This window comes from Balearica regulorum, chromosome 9 (assembly GCF_011004875.1).
Source record: "Balearica regulorum gibbericeps isolate bBalReg1 chromosome 9, bBalReg1.pri, whole genome shotgun sequence".
Lineage (NCBI taxonomy): Eukaryota > Metazoa > Chordata > Aves > Gruiformes > Gruidae > Balearica > Balearica regulorum.
Genome location: NC_046192.1, coordinates 4919968 through 4942854, shown reverse-complemented (window position 1 = coordinate 4942854; position 22887 = coordinate 4919968). Strand labels below are relative to the sequence as shown.

The 22887-nt window shown below is 52.0% G+C and overlaps 1 protein-coding gene across 2 annotated transcripts; it reads left to right on the top strand.

Annotated features, from left to right (window-relative positions):
• The first annotated feature begins 1746 nt into the window (after nucleotides 1-1746).
• MAP6D1 (MAP6 domain containing 1) lies at nucleotides 1747-18219 on the top strand. 2 transcript variants are annotated; one of them, XM_075760907.1, is made up of 3 exons: nucleotides 1747-2346; nucleotides 13667-13784; nucleotides 16184-18219. In XM_075760907.1, exons 1-3 carry the CDS (start codon nucleotides 1844-1846, stop codon nucleotides 16208-16210), a joined length of 648 nt encoding a protein of 215 aa, XP_075617022.1. In that variant the 5' UTR covers nucleotides 1747-1843; the 3' UTR covers nucleotides 16211-18219. The 2 variants fall into 2 exon arrangements, with proteins under 2 accessions (XP_075617022.1, XP_075617021.1); XM_075760906.1 differs by having other exon boundaries at nucleotides 16133-16491.
• The last annotated feature ends 4668 nt before the right edge of the window (nucleotides 18220-22887 follow it).

The window sequence follows — 22887 nt, the reverse complement described above, 5'->3', positions numbered from 1 at the left end:
ATCATTTGTACTGTGCCGGCGATAACAGATGATAGAGCAGATGTTCTGCTTTCTCCCACGAATGCAAAATCCATTTCACTTTACTAAGGTATGTTTCACCCAAATATGATTTATTTAAAAATTACTACATAAAGCAGAGTAGTTCTAGAAAGACAGAGCAGCAGAAAAATCAAGAAATGTCTCCCTGCATATTCCTAAAAGTAAAATTATGTTTGTGGGTTTTTCAGGCAACAAATGAAACACAGCATCCAATATCCCATATGTTATTGTGTCAAGACTTCTGTATGGGACCAAAATGGTGTTACCTGAAAATTCTGAGTCTCCTTGCCTTAACTGACACACACGTATGTGAGGAGTGTCGAATAAAAACTGCCAGTAGCACCAGCAAGTGCCAAATCAGATATTTGGGACAATGGGGTCACCTGCAAAGGAATTTCTTTCTATCTCTTGATAATTGTGTTTCAAAAAGAGAGGCCAAACACCCAAGGAGAGGTGCTGCCTCAGTCCATATCCACAGTTCCAGCTCTCCTCCCCACCAGCAGCACGTACAAATCCAGACTGAGGTGCTAATACGCTACAGATACAGACTGCCCAGCTGAACTAAAGGAGTAAATCTTAGCTTTTCAAGTTCCACTGCGTAATTAATTCCTTATCAGATAGCCACCTGTCACTAGATTATTACATTCTAAAATGAGGTACCTGTCCCATTAGCCTTTAAATAGACGATTTTTTTTTCCAATAGGTGCTGTCTCAGTTTATCTGCATTCTTTACTTTTACAGCCTTCTATTTCATAGCTTGCTGACCCGTTGGGAGATTCAGCTTCTTCTGTAATAACACGCTGAATGGGGATTGTGGAGGAGCGTTATGGCCCGTAGCCACTTATTACATAAGATGTCGAATTTCAAAAGCCAGACTTATCCCCGATGTAATTCTGTCAACCTCAGTGGTTCGCACCAGGACTATTGGGCTTTGAACCTGAACGTACAAAAGAAAAGCTGTAATTTCCAGTCTCTGGCAAGCAGTATATGATGTGGATCATGTATTAAATATAAAATAGATGCTTGGATTTTCATCAGTAGGCAGTATTTTAAAAGTGAAGTGGTTAAATTGTTAGTGTAAATGGGGGGGGGGGTGTGTTTGTACACAGCTATCTGAAGCTAACATTGCAAAGCTGCTATTTCTCATCAAGACCACTTACTTTATAAATATCAGGTTTCATATACAAATGTCTTCTCTAATCATAATTCCAAGTTAGCCGCGACCATTTCAGCAGTACTACCCAGCTAGAGCAGAGCAACGTTCCCCGCTCGGCCGATGCCGGTGACCGAAGATGCTGCGGAGCTTCCCGGGAACGCCGAGGATCCCGACGCACCGAAACGGGCACCCGGAGGCGCACGGAGACGGGAGAGCCGGTGCCCCAGCCCCGCCAACACCGGGCCGGCAGACAGGGATCCCCCGGGAGCAGCCCGCCGGCGGGGGGGGGGGGGGGGGGGGGGGGGGCGCGGAGGAAGCGCGGCCCCGGCGCAGGGTCCGGTCTCGGCGGCTTCCCCCCCCCCCCCCCCGCATGGCCGCCAGCCCCCGCCGGCACCGGCAGCCGCACGGAGCTCCCCCCCCCCCCCCGCATGGCCGCCAGCCCCCGCCGGCACCGGCAGCCGCACGGAGCTCCTGCCGGCAGCCCGGGTCACGTGTGCGGGCCGTAATCCCGGAGAGGGGGTGTCATTACCGGGGGAAGGGGGCGGCGGGAGGAGGGGCTGCCGCCGATGAGGGCTGAAGCCGGGTGCGCGGCCGGCTGCGGGCGGCGGAGCCGCGGGCGCCGCTGCGGGCGAGGCGGGGGCTGCGGCCATGGCCTGGCCCTGCATCAGCCGGGTGTGCTGCCTGGCCCGCTTCTGGAGCCAGCTGGACAAGTCCGACCTGTCCGTGCCGCTCACCATCCACAACTACTCGGACATCGAGGAGCAGGAGGACGGGACGCCCCAGCGCGGCGGGCATCCCCCGCGGGGCAGCGCCCGCCCGCCCGCCCCGGCTCCGCGCCCGCGGGACCCCGCCGCCGGGAAGCCGGGCGGCCGCAGGAAGGGCCGGGCGGTCGCCGCCGGAGAGCCCTTCGCGGCGGAGACCCAGTACCGGCGGGACTTCAGAGCGTGGCCCCTCCCGAGGAGGGACGCCTTCCCCTGGGTCAGCGCCAGCAGTGGCGGCGGGAGGGACGGGGCCGCCCCCCAGCCCGCCCTGGGCCGCGCCGCCTGCGCCCTGCCCGGGGGCGGCGGGAGGCCGGGGGCGGACGGCTGCGGCGGCCCCGAGCAGCTCCGGCCGCGCTCGCAGGCGGACGGCGGCCACACCACGTCCTACAGGTAACCAGGCCCGGGTGACCGCCCCGCTCCCCTCCCCGCCCCGGGGGGGGGCTGCCTGCCGCCGGCCAGGGATGCTCCTCCGCAGCGCGGGGCGGGGATGCCGGCAAGCGACCGCGGCGGGGAGGCGGGGGGGAAGCTGTAACCAAGGGGAGGATTGGGGAGCCGGGGCTGCCGCCTCGCCAGCGGGCTCAACCTGTCGCCTAAGCCGCGTTTGCCTTTGGAAGTGCGGTCCTTAAAAGCGTCGCTTTTCCCCCGGGTGGTGGTGGCGGGGTCGGACCCGGCTGCGCTGGCCCGGCGGGCGCTGCGTGTGCCCCGGAGCCCGCCTCGGGTGCGCACCGCGGCCGCCAAAGCCGCCAGCCCAGCCGCCCTGCCTTGGCTGGCTCCGGCCCCGGTTAAGAGAGAGGCCGGGAGTCAGCCGGGGCGGGATCCGGGATGCCATCCCCAGGGCTTCACCCACCCGCTGCTGGGGGGCGAGACACCTGGAGCTGCCCCGGACCTGTCCTCACTCGGTCACACTGAGCTGCGCTCCCCAAATCCGTCAGTGCCATCTTCAGCTTAGAACTCCGGGAATGCCACCTTCAAGCTGAGCCAAATTACTGCCTCAAAGATTACTCTGATGCAAAGATGCAGGCAATATACCCCCCCCCCCCCCCAAAAAAAAATACTATCTAATAGGTAACAGGAAAAAAATGTACAAACCACCCTTCCCAAAGCACTTTTAGAAATGATTAAGTGACTTTTCTGTTATTGATGCCTTCCTTTCTCTGTGATCAGTCATACTGATCACAGACACTTGTTTTCTGGAACAAGCAATCAGGAGGGATGCATCTAAATTCAGCCCCTCTTCTCCTTGACATCCACCATGGGAGGAGAGGGGATTTCAGCTCCTGCTGCTGAGTGTTGCACCAGTTTCATGTTGTTTCCACACGCTCCCTAATAATGATGTTTGGCAGATTTTAATATGCCTCATAGGTATATTAATAGAGTAATTATTTTTATTCCAATAGAATTCCAAGTATTTAGATGCTTATCTGTTTTGTACCTAGGAGACATTTCTCTTCATGACTGCAGTGCATTAGATGATTATTTATGGCAGTGCTTTTAAGACAAGCACGGTGGGGGCCCTGGGAAGGGTTCCAGTCCTGCACGGGAGAGGGTGTTGCTTATCCCACTCCTCCCCACACGGGCAGCTGCCCCGGTACTAGTGCAGTTAACATACGGAGTCCGGAAGGGATAACTGCAGTCTTTGACTTTATGTGCTATTTCATCCTTTGCCACGTCTCCCAGGACAATCACAGAGCGATGATTATTTTTGGAAGAAAAGCACTTCTAAGTTTCCAAGCAGCACAGGAATGACTGCAGAGAAACCTGCCTAGAACAGGACTAGCTAGGTTCATCTTTCACAAGCGCATCCATCTCCACGTTGTTGTTGAAGCCACTGACTCCAGAGGAAGGGCGCGTTGGCCTCACAGCATCCCTACCGCTGTTCTAACGCTCAGCAAAGAGTCGCTTCTCGCACCACTCTTCCCCCTGACACGTCTGCTCTTACACAGGGCCCTCAACTACTGTCAGGAAAGGGCAAGAAATTGGCAGATCACAGGACAAACACTGACCAAAGCGAGATACCACCAAGCAAATCAAAACAATTTCTACAAAAAAAGGAAGACTTAAAGGTAGGCGGGGAGCTCCGCGCAGCCGATGGAGGAGCGGCGCAGCCTGAGGACAGAGGCACGAGCCAGGGCCGCCACAGCAGGACAGGGTTCTCACACACCACCGTGCAGCCGTTTGAAGGCTCTACGGTACAACTAACGTGGACAGGGCTATACAAGTCAACCTGCCTTGGTCTTATTCCAGTAATTACCACAGGTTCTTTGAATTATTACCTAGTACAAAATTGCAAATATAAGAAATCCCCATACCACTGAGTCCACCCTAGAAAAGTTACAGGAGTTGCAACAGGCAGCAGCAGCAAAGTCCACAATAGCTTTGCAAGCTGTGAGAGTCTACTTTATGTTGGATTAGTTGCCCCTTAAAAAAAAAAAATTAAAAAAAGAAAAGGTTAAGCAGGGGTGGAGTGGCTGGTTGCTCACACTCATTTTCAGTTATGCTTGGGGCCCTGGGTTTGTATTTAGCAGCATCAATCCCTCCAAAGCCCCAGGAGCACTCCACTGGTCTGAGGCAGGGAACAGCAATCCACAGCACACCCAGCCCTTGCGGGCTGAGCACCCACAACAAGGAGATGCCCACTAACGCCATCACAGTTAGGTCCTCCTTTCCTCTTACCTTATTGTTGTCCAAAGGCAGGATTGCAGTCTGCAAACACGTATCTCATCTTTGGGCAGCAAGAAACAGCACCATTAAGCACTAGTGTTCTTCATCCTCCTCACAAAGACCAGAAGGACCCTCCTTGGGCATTAAGCTGTTGGAGGCCACACACAGCCCCACCACTCCCTGGAAGCAGGGATCTGCCCACTTCTTGTAGGCTGCACCCACCCACAGGTGAGGAGGGGAAGCAGGAAAAGCAGGTCAGCTGTGGTAGAGGTGGGATTTCTGCTATGGGGGGGCAGTGGGAGGGTGCTGGGTCCTGGGGAGGAGGTTGGGTGTGACCTACATAATGCCTTTAGGGGTTTGAGGAAAGGGAGGGGGTGTCGGGCAGGCACGGATGGACCACTGCAGGCAGAAGGTTAGAGGAGCAAAGTTGTGGAACACATTTTTGGTTAGACACTCTCATTTCCTTTCTAAGGAGAACCTTGGGGAGATTTCCCCTTTTCTGCTGTTGCAGGAATATCATCCCTTCCCTATGGCTCAGCCCTGTGAGCAGGTAGGGTGGCCCTGAGGACCGGGCTGTGTGTGTGGGGAGCTGCATCCGCTCTCAAAAGAAACTGGTCCTTTGAGTCCTGCGTGCTACAGGCGCTTCAGCAGGCTCTGCCCCAGCCAGCTCGGGCACGTGCCCCCAGCATCTTCCCAGTAGGACCAGCTCCCGCGGTGCGGATGCTGCCAGTCAGCAGCCCCCAGCTGCGTTTTGTGACTTGGCCAGGTCTCAGCAGCTGGCTGGGCTTGCTTCATGTTAAAGAGAAAATGTCCTGAAGGGAGGGAAAGACTGGCTTGAACAGGACGGTGCAGAAAAGTTGGCGTCGATACATGGTGCGCTTCAAGCTTTTAACGGCAGTAGCGGTTTTCTAGTTCTGTAGAACTAGTGGCTTTAGTTCTGCTGGGGGTTTTTAGGTTTTGTGGTTTGTTTTTAATTCAGGGATTTTGAGCGCACGGGTCTACCACAGCCTATTGTGTGTTTGTTTCTGTGGAACACGCCAGTGTAGCGGTGAGTCCCCTGTAACGCCCAGCGCCGTTTGATATGCTGTTGTGCATCAGCGTGCTGCTCCCGTGAGGCTTCATTCTGCAAGTTCCTGCTACATCTTTCTCTGTACGCTCTTTTTTAAGCTCAGAAGGAAACCCAGCTGCATACACAACTGGCTGTACGTGGTGCAGCCAGTCAGCCTGACCTGGCATTTCCCAGAGCAAAATAAACCCCTGGGACCAGTGACGAAGACCAGCCCCATCCCTAGTGACTTCTGAGGGAGCCTTTCTATGGCCAGAAGAAAGATAAAGGTGGAGGGGGTGTTGGAAGAATACCTGTTCCTCTGCAGAAGTGAAGATACTTTTAATTTTGAAAGAATAATTCTGTTTAAAGGGTGGAAGGACAGCACAGCTGCCTGCCCTCCAAACTATGGCCCCATGTCCCCGGATCTTTGGGCAGCTCCTGTCTCCAAGTCCCTGGATTTCGGCTGGAGTTCTGCAGGGTCTGAACGAAGTCAACTACTACGTGGGGGGAGCTGAGGCAGATCGGTACGAGCTGCGCTCGAAAGGCTGAAATGGGATGTGCTCCAACTGTGAAAAGATCCCGGGGACTGCTGCAGGGGGCTGCGGTAGATTACACCTTCCCGATGCTGGAGGAGGCGGAAGGAAGCGCTGAGCCACCCTCTCCGCACCTCCCTGAGGGTCTGTCCTGAGGGTCACGGACGTGGCTTTGCCCTTTCAGCAGTAAGTTGCAGGTGCTGTGTACTTCTGACACAGCGGAGATTTGCACACAATTAATTGCAGTACTAGGTCTTGACTGCATTTAGCAGACATTTTAGAAGTAGTAGAGTGCTTTCCTTAGCTCCCTTCAGAGAAGTTGGTGCTGTCAGCAGGTATCTCCAGCTGGCTCTGTTCTCTGGATGTCATCTTCTTACAGGCAAGGGGGATGAGGGCACAACCTCTCTGCCAGGGCTGCTGTTGCTGGGAGGAGAGCCCTGCGCAAGGCTCAGCTTTACTTCTTTAGGTCACTTCAGACCTCAGTTTCCCTTTCAGTAACCTGCCAGTTTCTTGAAAGCACTTGAAAGGTGTAAGTGAAAACGTTGCATCAGAGCCGTGAGCGATTGTTTCGCGTCTTCTTCCCCCACCTGTCGCCTTTGCTTGTATTAACGCTTGGGGAAGGGGGAAGATGACTCTGAATTTCTGCACACACGCACAGCGCCGGCCCCGAGCACAGCCTGATCTCTGCAGCTGGTGTTTCTGCGCTATGGGTATTGTGGGTGGGTGGGCGTGAGAGCCGAGAGCGCCCGACTGGTTTGCGGGTGGGAGGCACAGCAGTAGAGCAGACCAAACCGAGGGCCTGGAGACCAGCAGGGTTTCCTGCTCGCCCCCAGCGAGCAATTTTGGTTTGTTGCTTAGAGGAAAAGAAGACGCGTAAAGTATCATTGCTACTGATTTCGGGAATGGCAGGGTTGAAGATCCCTCTGCAAACTGTACTCCCAACCTTCTTGTGTGAGTACTCAGCACGTGCTGTTCATTGCGCTGCGACCACGGAGCGGAGACATCCGTCCTCCCCAGGGGACGTACCGCAGAACGCAGGGGAACGACACTTTGCCCCGTGTATCCGGATGCAGTCACAGAGCATGTTACCTGGCTGGCTGTACTATCCACCCACCTTTAAATAGCGCCTGTGCAGATGGGCAAGGTGAACCGTAGTGACGGCTTCACATCAAAAAGCATCTTATTTCGGCTGTGCGGGAGCAAAAAGAGCAAATACCACAGTCATGTTCAGCAGAGTGGGAGATCACAGCACATACCTGAGCTGGCAGGGTTAATAATACTGTGTATGAGGAACTCCATCCTTGATCCAGCGAGATATTTAAACATACTTATCCTTAATAATAGGAGTAAAGCTTCTATAATCAAGGCTTACAATTATCTTTACATTCTTAAGTATCTTGCTGCTTGGGGAAATTAATACTGAAGCCTCTGATTTTTACGCTATTTAAGACGTGAGCTTGCTTGGTGCAGGCGCTGGGATGGAGCCAGAGAGACTCGCTGTGTCCTGCGCAGCCTGGCTGCGGGGGGGGGGGGCTTGGAGGGGGGGACGGAGCTGGGGGAGGAGGGAGCGAGGGGGGCTGGAGAGAGGGGTGTCTGTTCTGCAAAGTACGCTGCAGAACTGAAATGAGGAAGATTTGAAGCTGTTGCATAAGGGTGGGAGGAATTTCCTCCACTCAAGGTACACCCAAACTTACGTTAGAGGAAAAGGGAAAAGAATGGGAAATGGGATAATGACAGAAGACGAGACCCTAAGACCTACCCACAAACACCCATTCACGCAGCTCCGGTAAGAGGGAAGCCGCTGCCTGTCCCACCGCACCATGTAAGTGCTCCTTCCTTGGGGATCTGTCTGTGAGCAGGGCAAGCCCCCAAACCTCACCCTAGGACAACAGCTTTAGGCTTAAGGATTTCTTCCTGGCATTTCAGTCCAGTCTTTTGCTGTTGCTTCTTTCCTGTGAGTTATGAGCAGCTCCAAGTACTGGGGCTCCGTTGCTACAGCTGAGAGCTGAGCCAGGAAGCAGCCAGGGGTCTTCTGCTTTCCTCCTCTGTAATTCCATGAGCTGGTCTCTCTTCTACCTCTCCACCCTTGTCGCTCCTTCGGCCTTTCCTTTCCCTCATTTCTGTCCTTGCAGCGTGCTCTTTGGCTGGATGGGAAAATGGGCACAATCTGCTCCTGTGTGCAAGGCTCGGGAGGGTGTCCAGCACCCCACCGGTGTCTGACATAGCTCAGGGAAAAGCAGTTCAGTGGTCCCGCTCTCCGGGAGGGCTCCTGGCTTTGTCCATCCCACCGAGCTCTCACTGCTGCAGCCATGACTCTCCTCTGTTGACCAGGAGCCGTCACAGCGCCCTGATCCGTGCAGGTCTTTGCCGTAAGCAGACACAGCCTGTCCCCTGGGAGAGCACCCCTGGCTGTCCAGATCTGCCCTGGGCAAAACAAAACTGTCCCACCGGAAGGGGCGGCCGCGCCAGGAACCTGCCGGAGCACCCGCAAGGAGCCGCATTGCAAGTGGGGTGCTGCTTCATACCCCACCACCTTCTGCACCCGAACCCCATGCACACCAGCCTGGCTTCCCCAACAGATGTCTAGGGTGGTGTGTACTTTGGAAAGAAAATCTTAATAACAGAGACCCCCAAAAACGTACACGGAACTTTCCCTCTGAAGGGGAAACGTGGCCAATGTTTGCTATGCTGCTTAGTTCTCACTGGCGTGCTGGGAGCGAGAAGGAAAAGGGCAGTGAGGAACCAGCACAGGCAGCGTAGCTCAGCATTACCTTCAGCTCGACAGGATGAGCCTTTTTCTCTCTTTCTTAAATGAGAAATTGGATTATAATGCAGTGGCTTAGAATGCCACTGATAATTCACTGATAAATCACGTGAAGCAAACCACGATAGAAGGATGAGGTACTATAATGGCACTGGTGGTGTCCTACGGGGCAAAGGAATACCGTAAATACCGAAGGTAAATCTGGCTGGAAATGGCAGCCCCAGCGTCGCAAACAGCACGGTCGGTATTTCCACCCTCTGCCTCCCCACCTCTGGTAGAAATGCCTTCCGTCTCAGTGAAATCAAAAAGCTTTCTAGCTTAGATTTTTCACTAGGTCAGTAAAATGAAAAAGATTTTGCAGGCAGCTTGCTCTGCAAAGCCAGAAGACATTTGTGGAGAGTGCGAAACAGGGGAAGAGCTGGTGGCAGTGCAGGGTGGGCAGCCGTTCGGCTCGCAGCGCCCAGCAACTTCAGCCGCAGCAGCGGCATGCTGTGGTCGGAGGGAACAGAGGGACCAGTCCTGAATCCATCGTTCCCGAATCGTGCCCTGAAGTCTGCGAAGCCGCGTGATGAGAGCTGGTGGGAGCATCCTCCTGCCGCCTGACCCCTTGCCTGGGCTATTCCAAGCCCTGGTGCTGCTCACGCCGGGAGGGAGATGGCACACAGCCACCAGCTCATGGAAACAGCTCTCTCCAGAGCTGGCCTTCACAGTAACCCTCTGGTAACTGCAGTCCCACGTTTTTGTTGTTGTTTCCAGCACATGCGCTAGCTGTGCTCCCACTCGCCCCCTTGCCCATCGCTGCTGGGGGGTTAGGCTGTCCCGGCAGCCACTAGCCTCCCGCTCCCCACGCTGCATCGATCCAAACCTTCCCCTCCAGACAACTCGTCCTGACACATTACAAAAGAAATGCCTTGCCCCAGGCTCTATTAACCAATTACAAGAAAGAGCAAACGAATGATGGACAAACCAGTGATTTGTGTGGTCAAAGGAGTCCCCCAGAGTAACAGGGCAACCACCTGCAAAAAGCTGCTGCTTATTCCTTCCGAGAGTGAGTCGGAGGTAAAGGAACAGCAGTACACAGAAAACAGCCCTTCCCTTTTGATCTCTAATATTTTAAAGCCTGCCTACAAGTCAGGAGGACTTCTTTCACAGTCCCAGCGCTTTAGTACTTCTTAGTACCACTGGGTCATTTCTATTCATGGAGATGAAAAATCTCACCTCTAGGTTGTAACAACGGAGAACAAAACAGAACCTTGAGAGAGCCTGGACACCGAGTTGTGGGCCTGGAGGCTGTTCCCCCTCCGCTTCAGGTGCCTGCAGCCCCAAAGTAACCTGACAACTGCTGCTGCCTAGGGACAAGGCGGGGGTAACAGCAGGAAGGACGAAGATGACTGTCTCCAGCAGCAGCTGGACGTCACACCACGCTGGCCTCTCCCCTTCTCCATGCCGTTTCTGTAAATTCCTCCCCCACCATGCTGTTCTCTTACTAGTAACTGCTACTCGTGGGACGTCGGACGCGGGGAAGGGAGGGAGAAGCGATGCACCGGCTGAGCTTGACCTGATGCATTGGCTGCCTCCAGCACAGGAAGCAAAAGTTGCACCAGGGGGCAGAAAGTCACTAGGCCTCAACACTTGAAATCTTACACTAAGTACCATTAGAAAGAGGTGGTTCCTCTTCCCCAGGCTCCGAGTAGCTCGTGCATTTTAACTGGACTCATGACTCCATGACTTGATTTTTAGAGAAGTCAGCAAACCGGTATTTGGGCTCATGTTCCTTCTGACTCTTGGCTGTACGGCTGGGGATGGGTGTGTGCATCCTGCAAGCTGAAAGAGTGACTTTAGTTAGCTGTCCTTGCTGGACCAAAGGTTATAATTTTCATTTATTGCTTCAAGTGTCCTAGTTCCTAAAGGAGATAAGTCATCTCTGTTTTGCCCAGCCCTTCCCTGTGGCCCAAAGTCCTGGGTTCCAGGCAGAAATGCTGGGTCCAAATAAGAAATGCTGCTGTGGATCTGAGCCGTGACCGCGTCTGCTGTCGCGTTTCTGTTTCTGTGGGTGAAGGCAGAACATTTCCTCATTGCGTGGAGGTGCATCGAAAATAGTTTTGGCTATCCAGGCTGAGAGGAGAACGGTTTGGCTTCCAGCCAAAGCGAGGGTCCCGAGATCCAAACGGGCTGTGTTTGGGGGCCTGCCAAACCAGCAGATGATCCGCACAAAGCAGCGAGACAGAGCTGGCTGCAGAGACAGGCAGCGCAGTCATTCGTTGAAAGCTGGGGACGCTCTCCATTGCAGCGTAACGCAGCGGGGAGAGCAGCCAGCACGAGGATGAGCGGTCAGGAATCAATGCCACCGGCATCCTTGAGGCAATCCAGCTTTACGTGGGGCGGCAGGTTTCGGTTCCTGGAAACTGCTGGGACATAATTGATGGCTTTGTACCATTTTGCTGGTGTTTTGCCCAGTAGCTCTGTGTCCTCCCTCTGGCTGCTCAGCAGAGCAGAGGTCAGATTTAACTCAGCATTCACATGTCTGGGATTCCCTGCTGAAAGGTTGCCTACCTGGGACATTGCTTGGCCAAAATCACCTTTCTGCGCAGGCGCTTCCTTCCCCTGAGCAGCAGGAGCCCGCACCGGGAGAGCCGTGCAGGCACTTACCCGCTGCCGGAGCAAGCCTGAGCAGCAAGATGCAGGGAAGGTAGAAGTGGCGGCTCGGAACACGGAGAGCAAAGCGATTACAGACAAGATTTGCAGCGCACGTGGACAGTCCTGACAGGGGCTTGGTTTTCCTTTCCGATGGGCAGGAAGCATTTCTGTAGAGCAGTATGTGTTACTGAGTGGATCTATGAACTCACCCCACCGCCACTCAAGCTGACAAACTGCTGTCAGCCCCGGGCTGCGGGCTCCTGCCCGGTTCCCTCGGCCTGCACCACGCTCATCCGTCCTGACAGGCAGCCAATGCCAGCAGCTAACTCGGTCAAGAAACAATTACTTCATTTTTTTTGAATGAATTTTGTTATCTGGTTTCTCGCTGGCTTAGATGCAGTCCAGGGTTGGAGCCTTGTATTTAGGGTCTGGCTGAGATGGAGTTAATTTCCCCGTAGCAGCCTCATAGTGCTGTGCTGTGGATCAGTAGCTGGCAAGGTGCTGGTAACCCCGGTGTTGTGGCTTCTGCTGAGCAGGGCTGGCACAGCATTGGGGCTGTCTCTCCAACATCCCCCCTCAGCAGTAGCCTGGGGGAGGGCAAGGTCTTGGGAGGGGACAGAGCCAGGACAGCTGACCCAAACTGGCCAAAGGGGTATTCCATACCGTATGACGTCTGCTCAGCAATAAAAGCTGAGAGAACAGAGGAGGAATGAGGGGCATTTGTCATTTACAACAACCTCTACACGTACTGCAGCCTGCTTCCTGGGAAGTGGCTGGACATTGCCTGCTGATGGGAAGTAGAAAATAAAGCTTTTCGTTTTCCTTTGCTTCCACAAGCAACTTTTGCTCGATTCAACTGCCTTTATCTTGGCCCACAAGGTGGTTTTTTCCATCTTATTTTCTGCCACCTGTCCTGCTGAGGAGGGAAACGACAGAGCGGCTTGGTGGGCACCTGGTGTCCAGCCAAGGTCAACCCACCACAACCCCATATCTGCAAATCAACCGAGAAAAGCAGCAGCATTTTAAGGCTGAGTCTCTGTTTAGAAATCAAGCATAAACCGGGCAGCAGATATTTTGGTAGTACACTAAAAGGATCAACTCCAAACTACACATTCTAAAATAGTACTCCACACTTACACACTTTAAATAAGATTTTTTAAAAGAGGAATTTGTAGCTACTATCAATATAGCAAATAGCATGCTTGGGAAGAATGAAAATCAGAAAGGCTGCAGTCAAAGCTAAGCTTGGCTCATTAAAACACAGCCTATTTCCCTAGCCTGGACATGGCTCAGGACTCAGTTTTACCCCTTGATCCCGTGTACAAGCAGCCAGTAAAAGGCAGTTATCATCTAAGTATGGCAGAGTATGATCATAAAATTGTCACGGCTGAGTTAGTCACATCTTCTTTTGCTATAGAAGCTGCTTGAATTGGTTGCCAGAGATACGTACACAAACAGAGCAGACTTCCCTCTTATCGTGAGAGCAACCACGCCAGCTCGGCTGGCTGCCACCGCAGCGTCCAGAAAGTCCTAAGGGAGAGGGCATTGCTGAAGCCTCTTTGTGCCAGGAGAAGCAGGGGGAAGGCTGCAGAAGGGGGCCGGCAGCCAAGTCAGACCCTGCCACGCTGCTCTTCAGGGCTCTCGAAACATGGGCTGCCCCTTTCTCAGTGCGGTCTCTGCGCCCATTGCTCAGATGTCGCTGCTCCCAGAATAAGTCAAACGCCGCCTTCTCAGACATCATCACGCAAAGTCAAAGCGCTTGCCTCCAACTGGGGGAAAATCATCAGCGGAAGCATCTTCCAGCTGAGGTGGTGTGTCCCTTCGTACGCCTTTCCGAGTGAGTTGCCACGGAGCCCAGTCTGTGCCCTGTTGCATCTTTCAGCCCGGGCTTTCTGAGAGAGGCAGGCCTCTAGGCTCAGTCCTTTTCTTCTCAGTATGCCTTAGACAAGTTCAATATTATGAGCTGACTGTAACCAGCCTTGCATTCTGGCTTTGCAACCACTCTGAGCAGAAATATCCTGTATGTCGTGTTTTATGGGCTGTTCTGTCTTGACAATCTCATTTCAGGCAAGAGTATCGCCCATGGACTGGAGCAAAACCATCCAAGCCTATAAAGACAAAGCAAGGCTTCATTATCCCAGAAGACCATTTTGTTCAAGAGACAAGCTACAAGGCAGATTTTAAGGTAATTAACGTTTTTTAAAATCCCAAAGTCAATGTGAGTAAAGCCCAAAGCATGCATCAGGAACTCCTCATTCGTTATCGGTGTGGTGCATGTAGAATAAAGCCATGTCTTCATGGACCACTCTTTCGTCAGTGCCCATTAGGTAACGCGGCCATCCCTCACTTTCAGAGAGGCAGCCAGAGAACGTCATACCATAACTTAATCCAACCCGAGACCAACATTTTAGACTGCAGGACAGTCAGGAAGTTCAAGATTCGCGATTCCCTCAGCTGCACACCTTGCGCACAAGGGGTGGGTGTGTGTCTCTCTCTGTGAAAGACGCACTGGACACCCTCTGCACACGCTCGGAGCGGTCAGTGCGCACCAGCGTTAGGGCTGTAGCGCGAGATTCAACCTCTGGTGCTACCACCAGCCCCAACCACGGACACGGGTGTTTGCCCGGGAACGTCTGCAGCTCGCTGCCCGAGGAACAGCACCCACCCAGGCAGGACAAACCCCCCCAGGCTGGTAGGGGCAGCAGCCACCCCGGCTACCAACACCAAGGAGGACACAGCTGTGGCGAGCAGCCCAGCCGCACAGCTCTTGGGCCTTGGAGACCGCTCGGGATTTTCCTGCAAGTTTCCACAACCCTCTATACCAGCGTAAGATTGTTTTCTTGTTGGCGAAATACATCTAAACGTTACTGAAAATCCCACGAGGAAGGACTCTCTCCGTAGTCAGCGTTTTCCCTGGCAGAGCCCCTCACGCTCCCCGTCCCCACGAGGAAGGGAAGCGCACGCTGACGAGGTTTAGCTGCTTTTCGCATGAGGCCACCGAAGAGAAGGGCACTCACAACCAGCTGCAAAAGCCGTTCACAGGCTGCACCGAGAGACGGGGCCGGGGCTGAGTTCCCCAGCCGCAGCGTGCCGTGCCGTTAGAGGTAATAGCAGCTACTCCAGGGCCACACGTAAAAAGTAAATCTTTGCCTTGGCGGAGATGAGGAAGAAGTGTTTAATCAGCAGACAGTCAAGTGCCTCCTCCGCAGAGGGCTGCTGGCACGCTGCTGCAACAAGGCACGCGATGGGTACATCCAGCTCCACCGAAAGTGGGACAGTGACCTCAGGCAAAACAGAATTTGCAAACCTCACCAAAACTTCCTCCTTGCTCTGAACAGTCTGGGCTGCTTACTGAGGTGCAGCAGTGAGGAGAGAGGGTGTTTAACCCTTAAACCTTGTATTTTGACCCTGGAGGGTCAGCACAGGCTGTTTGTGATGCTCCTCTGGTTCCCCAGATGCATCCCCAGAGGAACGGAAAAATCAGAACGCTACAACAACAAACAGATCGATAGCTTTCCCCGTACTCTCTTTGTCTGCGGTCTTGCTCTTCTTTCTCTACTCGGATGGTGCCATCAGAGTACTCAGCACCCAGCAAAGCTTTCCACCCTGTCATGTATTATGGCCAGATTCACCCAGAGTCCTGGGCTGGATGCACAACGGCGGCCAGCCCTGTTTCACATCCCTTGGGCTTTAAGCATTGGGGAAGAACACAAGCATCTAGGTGTCCTTCGTGCTTCGGTACAACCACAACAGCTACGTATTGGGTGAAATTCTGACTCCACAGACATGGAATCACAGAATGGTTTGGGTTGGAAGGGACCTCAAAGCCCATCTAGTTCCAACCCCCCCTGCCGTGGGCAGGGACACCCTCAGCTAGACCACATTGCCCAAAGCCTCATCAGAGGGAGCAACCTCTTATCTCTGCCTTTCCTCCTGGCCTTAGGAGTTTACATCCATATCAAAGTCCTTGAAGTTTCGCAGCCTGGCACGGCCAGTAACCGATTTTTCTGCTTTGGGCACTCCAGGTCTGTGCCTCTGCTCGCAGCACACAGCTTGTGGCCCCATAAAGCATTCCAGCGGGGTGTTTTCACGGAGCATTCTCCAAAAGGTTAAGGACCAGACACACCCCACTGTAATTCCTCTCACTTAAATCCAGCGCCAGACCAGTGGTGAATTAGTTGTGATGTTTGCAGAGTACGTGCCAGCGGGGCTTTGCGGAGAGGGCAGCTCTATCTTGCGGAGGCTGGCTCCTGCCCCGCCACAGTCACCCCCCATCCCACCGCCCGCTCGGGGTCCGAGGGCTGGGTTACGACAAAGCCTCCCACGGTGGTGCAGCATCACAGCTGCCCTCGAATCATCCCGTTACGCCGAGGCCGGTCTCATCCATGCCCGGCTGAGAGCTAACGCTTGTCGGGTAGTGGCACGTTTCAGGGGAGAGCAGACCGATCGCCACAACGCCCCAGACCCCTCAAACTCTCCGGACAGTCGCACCCTGCGTCGCACTAACGTTTCTCTCCCCCCTCGCCCCGCTAGATCCCAGAGGGGAAGACCAGGTTCTCCCCCAACCCTTCTGCTGTTTTCCAGGCGCCGTCACGGATCCTCAACGTGTGAACCCGGACCCTCCTCACACCCAGGCAGCTTCAACGCGGCCTTTCTGTTAAGATGTGTCACTATGCAATTTTCATGAGGAGCGTTAAGATCAAAGAACCGGTATTATCAGAAGCAGCTCCAGTGATTAACGATATGCACACACACTTTCTGGTAACACAACAAACCGCAAAGCGCTCGGTTCAGAGCCGGCAAAACGCGGGGCTGTGAGGGCTGACCTAGTTTTTCGCGGGTTCATTGCTACGCCAGCTGGTGTCACATTAGGAGATTGACTTTGGGCAGCAAAGGCAACATCCCTATGCCGAACGACACGGGGTGGGAGGGGAAAACAACCACAAGCGGGATGGACAATTAAAACCAAGAAAAAAAAACCCCAAAAACAAAAAAGAGTTTGATTTGGCAGCACCCTGTAAACGGGCCAGTGAAAGGCTGACTTCTGAGCCGCTTGAGGGGTTTTGGAAATAGGACCTCGAATGTCATCACCAGAAGTCACGGCATCAAAGGGGCTGGTCTGAACTTCCAGGGTTGTTTTGGAAGCTGGAGGAGGGCAGAATCGCTGCACTCTAAAATAAAACTGGCCCGTGCGGTGTCTTGGGGCTTTAAGGCTGGAAAGCTGGGTGTTTCCAAGGCTGGTGGGCTGAAGCAGGGGCAGGAGGGGATTGAACTTTGGGAGACAGCCCTGACAGCAACACCCCAGCCTGGTTCGGAGTCAGCAAGCACCTACCAGACTCCACAGGATCTAAAAAAAAAATCTGTCTAATTTGTATAGCTGTTAGGGTGAGTGTAAATATTGCATATTGATTTTACCTAAAGCAATTTGTGATCCTTTAATGAAAAGGACATGCTTATACTTTTAATAAATATTAACTCTTTGCATATGCAAGGTGGAAAATATTGCCTTGAAATTCCTAAATTATTGCCTGTGTATTGGTAACAGTAATGCTAATGCTAGGAACAACCAGAAGCGAATGTTACTTAGAAACTCTTCTTAAAGAAAAATGTAATGTAGAATGTAAGACATCCTTCATTTTTAAGATAGGCCACTTTAAGTGTCATTATTCTAAAGCTGATTTTTTTAGATTGCTGTGCATTTAACTTTTGCTGAGGTATATGTGTTTTAAGAAACCCTTTTTTAGCCTTTGTTCATCAAGACTGTAGTGGGTTTACAGTTTCTATCTCAATGACTTATGCAATATAATCAGTCTACTGCTTATTTCATGGTTTTGCTAATTATTTTTTGGGGCAAAAAACCAATTGGAAAACTTTTACTTTATGTGTTTGAAACATACAAATGCGTTGGCTAGAACGAAAGGGAACTATCCTCAGACTCGAACAGCGATGGGATATTCGTTCATCTGTAATGAAAGGGACTTCAACACAGGAGGATTCTTTTCTTAACCTTCCTACTAGCTGAAGTCGAAAGCAAATTTAATGAACTTTGGGGACTCCGCAAACACGTATGCATTGCTGTTAATTCCCATAAGAACAATTTTTGAACCGTTGGCATGTGGATTGTATTTGGAATACGTGCAGACAGCATCTCCCCGCTGCATCACGTGGGAATTTAACGGTGCCACCTCTGTTCCTCACGCTAGCGGGACCGAACACAGCCACGAGACCAGGTGACATCTACAGTGAGCTGCCTTTGGTTGGGACAAGGGACGGCACGTCCCACACTCATCCTCGGACCCAGAGGAACGTCCAGGAATACCAGTGCTTGCCAAAATAATTTTTCAGGAGATTCATTTTTCAGGAAATTCATTTGAAACATTCAAACTGTACTAAAGGTTTTGCATGTTAGATGTTTCTAAGAATTCAATCTGCTCGTTTAATCTCTTTGTAATGTTTTTAATGGTTTTGTTCAAACAATTTAAGTTCATTTCAATCCTGGACTTTATTAAGAGAAAAAAAAAAAAGGGAAAAGAAAAAAACCGATAAATTGTCTATTCAGTCTCTCTTCTTAATTCACTGTATTTCTTAAAAAAAAATAAAAAAAAATCAGCCCAGTTCTAAACAAACTGGTAATATAATAAGCTTGTATTTTATCAAATGGACTAGATTTAATTTAATAAATTAAAATGTATTTTGGCTATTGGTTCTTTCCCAATTTTTGTTGTTGTAAAACATAACCTTTGGGTATTCAACCTCGCAGGACAATTTGTCACGGCATTTCTCCGGCACAGCTGCACATGCAGCCAGTTCCTTACTCCTCAAGCTCACCTGCAGGCACCGACCCCCAGCAAGAATGTGCCCCCCGCCCCTGCCCAAGGTACATTTCAAGCTGTGGCCCGACCCCTGGTTTGAAAGCGCAACTGCTTTCCGAAGGAAAGCTGCTGCTCTGCAGAATTCATAATCACTTACGGGATTATTTCCCAGGCGTTTTCAAAGGGAAAGCAAACTATTCAGGCAGCAGTCCATCAGCAAGAGGGGGAAAAGGGGATGAACCACCGATAGCAACTTGCTGCATGTGCTGTCGGGTAGGCAGAGGCTACATCTACTCCGAGGCAGGTGCCATGCTCTCAGCACCCCTCTCAGCGGTGCCCAGCGTGCCCTGGTAACAGAACGGGACCCACAACTTGCGTCTCACCGCAGTTTCACCCTGCCATCTCACGCACATCGCAGGAAAACGGCGCTAGCTTTGAATTTTAAGAGAGACCATCACTTTACAGTTGCTCCCAAGAACGAGTAAAGTTGCCGGAGGTGCAACCAGCTTCCCCAGACAGCGCAACGCCAGCTCTTCTACCTATGCCTCAGAAGACTTCCAGGAGAAAGCCAAAGGCTCATGAGCTGTTGCCTGGCTCCTACTACAGGGAGGATGACTGGAAGGAAAACCAAGCAGGTACTTACCGCTGCAAGGGCGATGCGACTGGCTGCTGCTGTCGGCAACATACCTGGTTTTGTATGGGAAGTGTCTGCCTCAGCCAAATTGAAAGGCATCGCACCAAGTTCCTCTGAGGAGGGCAAATCTACACCGGTTTGGCAGGCTCCATGGAGTCACGATGCCAGGACAGCTTCCAACGCTGCTCTCACACTAGTATTTGTCTTCCCGTTTGCTCTGGGTTCACGTCCAAGTCCACGAAGGCTTTCCAAGTGTGAATCACACTGCAAACAAGGGTTACTTGACACGTAGAGAGGTCCTTTAAACTTTAAAAGGAAGGTTTTATGCCTGAAGCTTTATAATTTACTACCCATAGGGTGACACTGAACGCTTGTTTCATTCCATCTTGCTGACACCTGGCCTGTTGGGATGCTGACAGTGTTTTGTGCCAGCTGCATCCACTACGCCGGGAAGCTGTGAACACCTGCACTTCCATGTGCTCAGGTGAAGCTCTGGTGTGGGAAACGCTCCATTACTCGGAGCAGTTCCCATTACCTGAACTCGAAAATTTCACAAGCAGCACATTAATGATTTGCCTGCTTTCAAAACCTGCATATTTCTCTTTGCATTGCACTCATTTCTTGGAGGGCGAACAATCAGACGCAAACCTGTCACCTCTGCCTTATCCATACCAGGTTTCTCTATCTTGGCCACTGCAGTAACATACAATCCTGAGGACCAACCTGTTTTACCACACGTGGGTGTTGGTGCCACGTAGCCCAGAGAGGCTGCGTCTGCTTTCAGGGCAGAGACGGCACAGAAGGGATGGACGATCCCTTGGTCCTGGTGGCACAGGCTTTGGTGTCACCAAGACTGCGCCCTGGGACCCAGCCACACCGCTTGCTCCTGGCACCAGCTCTGGGTGCAAACAGCCTCATTTCTAAAGCAGATGGACCAGCGCCTTCTGGGCACGCTGCGCCTGACCTCCACGTCCCGGAGATGTGCTGGTGAACACGAGGGCAGGGCTGCGGCAGCCAGGAGGGGAGGCATCGTGGTTAGCGTCGTGGGCCCGGCCAGCCTTCCTTGGCTGCGTCCTCGTCGCTTGGCTCTGGCAGCCTAAAGCCATTACGGTGTGCGCTGATTTAGGAGGCACTGTTACGGGATTTAGTACAAACAGGAACGAGTTTTGCAGTATTTTGAAAAAACAATGGAGCATGAAGTCTGCTCACAGGTACCTACGGTTCCTCCCCACAGCCTGGGGAAAACAGAGAAGTTGCTTCTCCTCCTTTTTTCCGTTACTTTTTGTATCAGGTGCCCGTGCCCAGGGGGTGGCAAGTGGGAACGTGGGGTCTCTGAGGCAGTGGGGGTCAGGAATGAAGGACTGAAGTAGAGTCTTAGTAAAAAAGGGGTGGTGTGGGGGGAAGGTGCTTTATTTTTTTTGTCTTGTCCCTGGAAGTGTTCAAGGCCAGGTTGGATGGGGCTTTGGGCAACCTGGGCTAGTGGAGGGTGTCCCTGCCCATGGCAGGGGGTTGGAACTGGATGGGCTTTAAGGTCCCTTCCAATCCAAACTGTTCTGTGGTTCTATGATTTGTTTCTCACTATCCAACTCTACTCTAGTTGGCAATAAGTTCAACTAATTTTCCCCAAGTTGAGTCTGTTTTGCCTATGACGGCAATTGGTATGTGACGTCCCTGTTTTTATCTTGACCACAAGCTTTTTCATCTTATTTTCTCCCTCTGCGCCATTCAAGGGGAGTGAGAGAGCAGCTGGGTGGGCGCCTGACAGCCGGCCAACGTCAACCCACCATGCTTCTCACTCCTCCACACAAACCGACTGCTTGCTGTTTAAACAGGCTGCCCTGCAGGATGAAAAGCTGGAGGAGCTAAGCGTGCTGACCTCCTGGCTTCCCTTTCCCCAACCTCCAAAACCAAGAGGTTTTTTTTTAAATAACTAGAAAAGGGGAAAAAAACCCCACCAACCCTTTTCCTTCAGATCAATTCAAGAACAACCGTTTTTTATCCAGAACTAAAATGTTCTGCGTACACAGAGCACACAAAAATCTCTGGATTTGGAGAAACTCTGAGTGACAGGTGACAGTCAAGACAATCCTATCACAACTAAGAATTTATTGTAAACATACGTATCTTACACAATTATACAGTATAATACAGATAACATGAAGGATTTAAACACTCAGCATTACAAAGAGGGGCAATATTTGTAAAGAGATCTTTAACTTGTATCAAGACTCTTTAGAAAGCCAGAGAAATATACCGTAACATTTCAACGCACCGTATCATCTGTACGTTCCACACACACCTGACCGGGTGCGTGAAATTCCACAACCTCTACCCTCATCTCCAAGCAATTCCCACAGGAATTTCTCACCAACAAATTTTTCTCCCACCACTTCTCAAAATTCAAAGAACTCGTTGCGAACGTTTCCTATATCTGAAGGGCTAAACAAATGTGTTACTTTCTATCTGCTTTTAACAGATTTTATTTTTCTTCAGCAAACTTTACATATTATTAATATAGCCTCTCCTACGAGAATAACCTGTGGTTGCTCAGAAATGTAGCAATAGATCTCTGCTGCAAGAACCCCACTTCGAAGAAGGGGCGTTTACCTGCCTGCTTCAGGGCCAGGTTCAGGACTTGTTCCGAAACTCCATTCCTCACAGAGAAGCAGGACACAGGCAAGGAAGCCACAATTTGCAAACAGATGCCAAAAGACGAGCTCCTGCATCCTCAAGAGCTGCTCTGGGCATCTGAAAATCCCAGGAACTAAGCCCACAAGAGATGGGGGCTGGAAACACACATGTCATTGCAGAAGATCACGGCATGAGTTTGCCCAGAGGGCTGTTCCCACACAACCTGCAGGCTGTCACAGCGATAGCGACAGGTACCTTGAAAATGCCCTTCTTTTTCGTAAAAGCTGCGTACAGGCATGCCTGAAAGCAGGATGGACTCTGAGCTCACCACAGCCTACAAACAAAGCGTGGGGCCTGCTGTTCCCCCGCGACCTGGGTTCCTCCCGACTCTCAGCGCTGAGCTCACACATCATCGCCACTGACCTCGGCTGAAACACCAGTGTCGGAGCTAAGCCGCGCACTTTACTTGTGCAGGCAATCCTGCGCTCAGCTCACCCGAACAAGCCAGGATTATCTTCCGAATCCAGAGCATCTGAAACGCCCTTTCTCGGGGGCATTTAAGTCCTTCTCTGAACGCTGTTTGGATTTCATCCATTGGTCCCATTTCCTAGATTCAAGGGCCAGGTTCTGCCACTCCTATTCAAGCGAGCTGTAACTCCCTGTTAGCTCTGATGAACTGAGGGGGGGGCTTATCTGCAGAGCCTAGTTTTATTTCAGGTGGAGAAGACAGGCAGCATCCCATCTGAGGTACACAGTACCTTCTTCAGTTTAAGAACTGCACCAAACCCAGGCTACCCTCCTCGGAAGCCTGAAACCACCCTCTAACTGAACCATCTTCCACAGTTCCTGCACACTACTGGAGTTACCATCACCTGTCTTCTGGCCCAAAAAAAGCACCAAAAGATAACATTTTGAAGATTTCTGTTCTTACCCCAGGCCAGGAATGATAACTGTAGTTGTAATGTTTATAAAAGGCTTTGTATTGTCAAAGCACGGCACCAACAAGAGCAAGGCCTCAGTACACCCCTGTGAGGTAGGTATCCTGCTCCCCATGCTCAGAGATGGGGAAACTGAGGCACAGAGTGATTAAATCAAAGGCCATGCAGCAGATCAGAGACCCAGCAGAGATCAGCGCATTTGGAGGTTCTGGCTGTTTGACTCATGCACCACCCACATGACAGCACTGCCTCACAAAACAAACACCCTGAAAG

Excerpts from the sequence above, each read along its gene's own strand:
- MAP6D1 (XM_075760906.1), top strand. The coding sequence starts at position 1,844 with ATGGCCTGGCCCTGCATCAGCCGGGTGTGCTGCCTGGCCCGCTTCTGG. Across the intron at positions 2,347-13,666 it reads GGCCACACCACGTCCTACAG|GCAAGAGTATCGCCCATGGA; the intron begins GTAACCAGGCCC and ends ATCTCATTTCAG. Across the intron at positions 13,785-16,132 it reads GCTACAAGGCAGATTTTAAG|ATCCCAGAGGGGAAGACCAG; the intron begins GTAATTAACGTT and ends TCGCCCCGCTAG.